This window comes from Oncorhynchus gorbuscha, linkage group LG02 (genome assembly GCF_021184085.1).
Source record: "Oncorhynchus gorbuscha isolate QuinsamMale2020 ecotype Even-year linkage group LG02, OgorEven_v1.0, whole genome shotgun sequence".
Taxonomy (NCBI): domain Eukaryota; kingdom Metazoa; phylum Chordata; class Actinopteri; order Salmoniformes; family Salmonidae; genus Oncorhynchus; species Oncorhynchus gorbuscha.
Genome location: NC_060174.1, coordinates 108,603,773 through 108,612,247, shown reverse-complemented (window position 1 = coordinate 108,612,247; position 8,475 = coordinate 108,603,773). Strand labels below are relative to the sequence as shown.

Here is an 8,475-nt window from a genome sequence, read left to right as displayed (position 1 = left end):
ATAACCCAGCATCAATAACCCATCATCAATAACCCATCATCAATAACCCATCATCAATAACCCAGCATCAATAACCCAGCATCAATAACCCAGCACCAATAACCCAGCACCAATAACCCATCATCAATAACCCAGCATCAATAACTCATCATCAATAACCCAGCACCCAGCACCAATAACACAGCATCATTAACCCAGCACCAGCATCAGTAACCCAGCATCATTAACCCAGCACCAGCATCAATAACCCAGCATCAATAACCCAGCAGTTGGGTCAACCAAACAGTATTTTTCAAGTGTAGCCAAACAGCCCAGTATTTTTTCAAGTGTAGCCTAAGAAACGTAGCCTTTAGGCTAAAGAGATTCTAGCATAATGGGATGAAAACATCCCCTCACACACACAGTCCAGATACCCCTCGCCTAGGCTATAGGACATTAGCGCATCTGAGATGTGCATTAAAACACATTTGTTTGCAAACAGAAATCACTTTTTGTTCATTCCCAGCCGGGTTTAAAATATCCCCTGGTATGCAGAGCATCGCTAGGTGATATTCAAACATAATGATATAAACGGAAGGGATGGCATTTAGTTTAGCACAGGTTACTCCATTCACGGAGAAGCAGGTGCACTTAGCCTATTGAATTGAAATAATATATATAATATATGCCATTTAGCAGACGCTTTTATCCAAAGCGACTTACAGTCATGTGTGCATACATTCTACGTATGGGTGGTCCCGGGATCAATACCCTGGCGTTACAAGCACCATGCTCTACCAACTGAGCTAAAGGACCGCCAATATTAAAATAAACATGCATAAATAGACACCACCCTATTGTGCTTACATAATAAGCTAAATATCCTGTTGAAAACAAACTATAGGCTCATTCTTTCTGGGTCACTCATAGGCTAGTTGTAGTCTACATACGGCGAAAACAATGCATAGAGCACAATGCTACTGGGCCTTTGTTCAATCCCGCAGCCTGCAGAGAGGTGAACCATAACCCAATATAACGTGTTAGGGTTGTCCTCGGTTGTTGGCGAGGTGTTTAACATTGTTCCAATACAGCGAGGTGCAGTGTTCAGAAACAATGTTACGATTCGGAGTTTGTGTGTGTAACAGACACACGTGCACATGATGGTATCAATTTTGTTTAATGTTTCATTGGCTTGTCAATGGGGTCAAGTTAATGTTATTCATTCGGCATTCGGGCTCAGCTGAAATTGGACACACACACACACACACACACACACACACACACACACACACACACACACACACACACACACACACACACCATCTCGACTATTTCCGGTAACATATTTCCGAGTGTCGCCAGTGTCACATCCATACATGAATATCCTTCACACAGAGAGAGAGACGGACCATACCGTCAATAACCGCTGGATAACTGCAACCTACTGCTCCGTAGCGAGGGGTCACACATCACATGCCTTGGTTCAGCTTCAAGCCCATTACAAATCACAGTCGTTGTCCTCCTCCCTCTCTACCTACCTCTCTACAGCGTTACTGATACTCCAGCCTCTCAGTATCTCCACTGCGTGATTGAAAAACGACATTAATACTTCCACTGATCAGACATCTGATATCATCTGGCAAAGCCTTGGCCACTAAATAGATAGATAAAACAGGAGTTTTACGGCTGCTACACGCAGCGGTGTAGGACGACAGCAGCACAGTGATTCCAACATCTCCTAATGTTGCCTATCGGACTATAGTTTCTACTTACCAGGTTGAGAACCGTTTCGACGATGTCCCGGTTGCTAACCTCTCCAACCTGAATGAGACCCACCAGCACTGCGAATTTCATTTGGATATTCCTGATTGGCACGGCGGGGTTGATGACCCCGGCCTGGAGCACCATAGAACCGGATCCAGAGACCATCCTGTCCCCGATGGGAGCCGAACCAGCGCCCGTGACGACCTGCGGCTGACCGGGGCCCGGGGGAGGAGCGGATCTGTCTGGATGTGAGAGTGGAGGTGCAGTAGCCGGTTTCTCGCTCGACATTTCCCCTTTAAAGACGAGAGAGGAGCGGCCTGCTGGGGTCTCTTTCTTGTCTCTTTCTTGTCTCTTTCTCAAACACCTGCTCTAGACCACAATTCTGTCGTTCCGCTGCTAAAAAAAAATATAGTAAAATATGGGGAATGGGGGAGTTATAAGGAGTATGAAATTACAAAAGAAACGATAAATTAACCTCTCCTCTTCTTTAATGGTGCGAAGGAATGCATAAATAAAACGCGCTATCTCTATGCTCCGCAGAACGGCACCCTCTCTCGTATCTCTGTCTGTCTCTGTCTCTGTCTCTGTCTCTCTGTCTCTCTGGGAAGCTGCAGTGAGCGGTGCTCGTCGTCATGACGCCATGTTGACGCCCCCTGGCAGCGTATTTGCGCGCTTTCCACGCCTGCGCACTGGAGAGCTCAGCAGGCTGCGCTCATGCAATCATGAAGAAGAGAGTGAATTCGGAAAGCAATCAGACCTCTTCCCTTTTTACACATTTTGTTATGTTACAGCCTTGTTTTAAAATTGATAGCATCATTTATTCCCCCTTATCAATCTACACACAATAGCCCGCAGTGACAAAGCGAAAACAGGTTTTTAGCTATTTTTACAAATGTATTTAAAAATGAAAAATAAATACCTTATTTACATAAGTATTCAGACCCTATGCTATGAGACTCGAAATTGAGCTCAGGTGCACCCTTTTTCCATTGATAATCCTTGAAATGTTTCTACAACTTGATCGGAGTCCACTTGTGGTAAATTCAATTAATTGGACATGATTTGGAAAGATCCCACAGTTGACAGTGCATGTCAGAGCGAGAACCAAGCCATGAGGTGGAAGGAATTGTCCGTAGAGCTCCGAGACAGGATTGTGTCGAGGCACAGATCTGGGGAAGGCTACCAACACATGTTTCATAAAAATATAAAACTGATATCACATTTACATAAGTCAAAGTAGATTTGTATGAAATGTATTTATTTCAGAGTACTGATGTCCTTATATGATCTGTAATTCAGTCAAATCTTTGCAATTGTTGAATGTTGCATTTATATTTTTTTGTTCTGTATAATATGAAAACATAAAACTAAAATAAGTATATTTTAAATCAAATACTTTTAAACTTTAACTCAAGTAGTATATTACTGTGTGTCATATTAATATTTTGTGAGCAGCATTTGTGTAGTTGAAATAGAGTTCAGCGGGTGTAGAGGGAGAGTGAATTTTTGTGTGGTCTCTGAGTCCCAGACAGAACCTGTTTATTTATTTACGTGCCAAACTGTTGACTGGGTCCTCCTTCCTTTTTCTTACTTCCTTGAGTCTTCTCCTCCTCCACCCCATCTTCTCTTCTCCTCCTCCACCCCATCTTCTCCTCTCCTTAAGTATCTTTACTTTAACTCAAGTAGTATATTACTGGGTCTCCTCCTCTCATTTTTTCCTCTGTCATTTTCTCTCCTCCTAAGTATCTTTACTTTAACTCTCAGTAGTATATTCATCTGGGTGACTAACCCTTCCTTACTTGAGTCATTTTCTATCTCCTCCTCTCCCATCTTTACTTTAACTCAAGTAGTATATTACTCTTCTCCTGACTAATCCTCTTTTACTTGAGTCATTTTCTATCCCCTCCTCTCCCATCCTTTACTTTAACTCCATCCTCTTCTATCCCCTCCTTCCCATCCTCTTCTCCTTCCCTCCTCTCCCATCCTCTTTACTTGAGTCCCATTTTCTCCCATTAAGTATCCCCTTTCCCATCCTCTTTAACTCCAATCCTCTAGTATCCCATTACTCTCCTGACTAACATTTTCTCCTCCCCTCCTCTCCCATTTTCTATCCTCTCCCATCTTCTCCTCCCCTCCTTTCCCATCCTCTTCTCCTCTCCCCTCCTAAGTCTCCCATCCTATTTTTTCCTCCACTCCCATCCTCTTCTCAACCATTGAGCATGTTCCTGGGATCCTCTGGATTCTCTTCTCCTCCCCTCCTCTCCCATCCTCTTCTCCTCCCCTCCTCTCCCAGCTCATCTAAAGAGGATTCCCAGACAACATTCCACAATCAACAGCCGGATCCAACTCTGTCCTGAAGGAGATGTGTCATGCTGCATCCCATCTGTATTCCCCTCCTCTCCCATCCCTTCTCCTCCCCTCCTCTCCCATCCTCTTCTCCTCTCCCTCCTCTCCCATCCTCTGATCCTCCCCTCCTCTCCCATCCTCTTCTCCTCCCCTCCTCTCCCATCCTCTTCTCCTCCCCTCCTCTCCCATCCTCTTCTCCTCCCCTCCTCTCCCATTCTCTTCTCCTCCCCCTCCTCTCCCATCCTCTTCTCCTCTCCCCTCCTCTCCCATCCTCTTCTCCTCCCCTCCTTCCCATCCTCTGTCTTATATGATCCCTCAGTCAAATCTTTGAAATTCCTTCCCATCCTGCATTTCTCCTCCCCTCCTCTCCCATATAATTGAAAACATAAAACTCCCATCCTTGGGTTCTCCTCCACTCACCCATTCTCTTCACACCCACACTCCCACTCACTCCCCTCCTCTCCCATTCTCTTCTCCTCACCTCTCCCATCCTCTTCTCCTCTCCCTCCTCTCCCATCCTCTTCTCCTCCCCTCCTCTCCCATCCTCTTCTCCTCCCCTCCTCTCCCATCCTCTTCTCCTCCCTCCTCTCCCATCCTCTTCTCCTCCCCTCCTCTCCCATCCTCTTCTCCTCCCCTCCTCTCCCATCCTGTTCTCCTCCCCTCCTCTCCCATCCTCCCTCCCTCCCATCCTCTTCTCCTCCCCTGTCTCCCATCCTCTTCTCCTCCCCTCCTCTCCCATCCTCTTCTCCTCCCCTCCTCTCCCATCCTCTTCTCCTCCCCTTCTCTCCCATTCTCTTCTCCTCCCCTCCTCTCCCATCCTCTTCTCCTCCCCTCCTCTCCCATCCTCTTTCCTCCCCTCCTCTCCCATCCTCTTCTTCCCCTCCTCTCCCATCCTCTTCTCCTCTGTCTCCTCTCCCATCTCCTCCTTCCCTCCTCTCCCATCCTCTTCTCCTCTCCCCTCCTCCCATCCTCTTCTCCTCCCCTCCTCCCACCCCTTCTCTCTCCCCTCCTTCCCATCCTCTTTCCTCCTCCTCTCCCATCCATCTTCTCCTCCCCTCCTCTCCCATCCTCTTCTCCTCCCCCTCCTCTCCCATCTTCTCCTCTCCCCTCCTCTCCCATCCTCTTCTCCTTCCCTCCTCTCCCATCCTCTTCTCCTCTCCTCCTCTCCCATCCTCTTCTCCTCCCCTCCTCTCTCCTCTCCCTCCCTCCCATCCTCTTCTCCTCCCCTCCTCTCCCATCCTCTTCTCCTCCCCTCCTCTCCCATTCTCTTCTCCTCCCTCCTCTCCCATTCTCTTCTCCTCCCCTCCTCTCCCATCTTCTCCTCCCCTCCTCTCCCATCCTCTTCTCCTCCCCTCCTCTCCCATCCTCTTCTCCTCCCCTCCTCTCCCATCCTCTTCTCCTCCTCCTCTCCCATCTTCTCCTCTCCCCTCCTCTCCCATCCTCTTCTCATCCCCTCCTCTCCCATCCTCTTCTCCTCCCCTCCTCTCCCATCCTCTTCTCCTCCCCTCCTCTCCCATCCCCTCCTCTCCCATCCTCTTCTCTCCCTCCTCCTCCCCTCCTCTCCCATCCTCTTCTCCTTCTCCTCTCCCCTCCTCTCCCATCCTCTTCTCCTCCCCTCCTCTCCTATCCTCTTCTCCTCCCCTCCTCTCCCATCCTCTTCTCCTCCCCTCCTCTCCCATCCTCTTCTCCTCCCCTCCTCTCCCATCCTCTTCTCCTCCCCTCCTCTCCCATCCTCCCCTCCTCTCCCATCCTCTTCTCCTCCCCTCCTCTCCCATCCTCTTCTCCTCCCCTCCTCTCCCATCCTCTTCTCCTCCCCTCCTCTCCCATCCTCTTCTCCTCCCCTCCTCTCCCATCCTCTTCTCCTCCCCTCCTCTCCCATCCTCCCCTCCCTCCCATCCTCTTCTCCTCCCCTCCTCTCCCATCCTCTTCTCCTCCCCTCCTCTCCCATCCTCTTCTCCTCCCCTCCTCTCCCATCCTCTTCTCCTCCCCTCCTCTCCCATCCTCTTCTCCTCCCCTCCTCTCCCATTCTCTTCTCCTCCCCTCCTCTCCCATCCTCTTCTCCTCCCCTCCTCTCCCATCCTCTTCTCCTCCCCTCCTCTCCCATCCTCTTCTCCTCCCCTCCTCTCCCATCCTCTTCTCCTCCCCTCCTCTCCCATCCTCTTCTCCTCCCTCCTCTCCCATTCTCTTCTCCTCCCCTCCTCTCCCATCCTCTTCTCTCCCCTCCTCTCCCATCCTCTTCTCCTCCCCTCCTCTCCCATCCTCTTCTCCTCTCCCCTCCTCTCCCATCCTCTTCTCCTCCCCTCCTCTCCCATCCTCTTCTCCTCCCCTCCTCTCCCATCCTCTTCTCCTCCCCTCCTCTCCCATCCTCTTCTCCTCCCCTCCTCTCCCATCCTCTTCTCCTCCTCCCCTCCTCTCCCATCCTCTTCTCCTCCCCTCCTCTCCCATCCTCTTCTCCTCCCCTCCTCTCCCATCCTCTCTCCTCCCCTCCTCTCCCATCCTCTTCTCCTCCCCTCCTCTCCCATCCTCTTCTCCTCCCCTCCTCTCCCATCCTCTTCTCCTCCCCTCTCCCATTCTCTTCTCCTCCCCTCCTCTCCCATCCTCTTCTCCTCCCCTCCTCTCCCATTCTCTTCTCCTCCCCTCCTCTCCCATCCTCTTCTCCTCTCCCCTCCTCTCCCATCCTCTTCTCCTCCCCTCCTCTCCCATCCTCTTCTCCTCCCCTCCTCTCCCATCCTCTTCTCCTCCCCTCCTCTCCCATCCTCTTCTCCTCCCCTCCTCTCCCATCCTCTTCTCCTCCCCTCCTCTCCCATCCTCTTCTTCTCTCTCCCATCCTCCCCTCCCTCCCATCCTCTTCTCCTCCCCTCCTCTCCCATCCTCTTCTCCTCCCCTCCTCTCCCATCCTCTTCTCCTCCCCTCCTCTCCCATCCTCTTCTCCTCCCCTCCTCTCCCATTCTCTTCTCCTCCCCTCCTCTCCCATCTCTTCTCCTCCCCTCCTCTCCCATCCTCTTCTCCTCCCCTCCTCTCCCATCCTCTTCTCCTCCCCTCCTCTCCCATCCTCTTCTCCTCTCCCCTCCTCTCCCATCCTCTTCTCCTTCCCTCCTCTCCCATCCTCTTCTCCTCTCCCCTCCTCTCCCATCCTCTTCTCCTCCCCTCCTCTCCCATCCTCTTCTCCTCTCCCCTCCTCTCCCATCCTCTTCTCCTCCCCTCCTCTCCCATCCTCTTCTCCTCCCCTCCTCTCCCATCCTCTTCTCCTCTCCCCTCCTCTCCCATCCTCTTCTCCCTCCCCTCCTCTCCCATCCTCTTCTCCTTCCCTCCTCTCCCATCCTCTTCTCCTCTCCCCTCCCTCTCCCATCCTCTTCCCTCCCCTCTTCTCCTCTCCCCTCCTCTCCCATCCTCTTCTCCTCCCCTCCTCTCCCATCCTCTTCTCCTCCCCTCCTCTCCCATTCTCTTCTCCTCCCCTCCTCTCCCATTCTCTTCTCCTCCCTCCTCTCCCATCTCTTCTCCTCCCCTCCTCTCCCATCCTCTTCTCTCCCCTCCTCTCCCATCCTCTTCTCCTCTCCCCTCCTCTCCCATCCTCTTCTCCTCCCCTCCTCTCCCATCCTCTTCTCCTCTCCCCTCCTCTCCCATCCTCTTCTCCTCCCCTCCTCTCCCATCCTCTTCTCCTCCCCTCCTCTCCCATCCTCTTCTCCTCCCCTCCTCTCCCATCCTCTCCCATCCTCTTCTCCTCCCCTCCTCCTCTCCCCTCCTCTCCCATCCTCTTCTCCTCCCCTCCTCCTCTCCCCTCCTCTCCCATCCTCTTCTCCTCCCTCCTCTCCCATTCTCTTCTCCTCCCCTCCTCTCCCATTCTCTTCTCCTCCCCTCCTCTCCCATCCTCTTCTCCTCCCCTCCTCTCCCATCCTCTTCTCCTCCCCTCCTCTCCCATCCTCTTTCTCCTCCCTCCTCTCCCATCCTCCCCTCCCTCCCATCCTCTTCTCCTCCCCTCCTCTCCCATCCTCTTCTCCTCCCCTCCTCTCCCATCCTCTTCTCCTCCCCTCCTCTCCCATCCTCTTCTCCTCCCCTCCTCTCCCATCCTCTTCTCCTCCCCTCCTCTCCCATCCTCTTCTCCTCCCCTCCTCTCCCATCCTCTTCTCCTCCCCTCCTCTCCCATCCTCTTCTCCTCTCCCCTCCTCTCCCATCCTCTTCTCCTTCCCTCCTCTCCCATCCTCTTCTCCTCTCCCCTCCTCTCCCATCCTCTTCTCCTCCCCTCCTCTCCCATCCTCTTCTCCTCTCCCTCCTCTCCCATCCTCTCTCCTCCTCCCCTCCTCTCCCATCCTCTTCTCCTCCCCTCCTCTCCCATCCTCTTCTCCTCCCCTCCTCTCCCATCCTCTTCTCCTCCCCTCCTCTCCCATC

General features: G+C 52.3%; 1 protein-coding gene across 1 annotated transcript in view; it reads right to left on the bottom strand.

Moving 5' to 3' along the window:
• The window catches only part of LOC123990943 (neurobeachin-like), a 77,039-nt gene extending 74,715 nt beyond the window's left edge, over positions 1-2,324 (bottom strand). The window contains exon 1 of the mRNA XM_046291979.1: positions 1,753-2,324. Within this exon, the coding sequence (XP_046147935.1) occupies positions 1,753-2,031 (279 nt within the window). The 5' untranslated portion in view covers positions 2,032-2,324. The remainder of the gene's footprint in view (positions 1-1,752) is intronic.
• Positions 2,325-8,475: the final 6,151 nt, after the last annotated feature.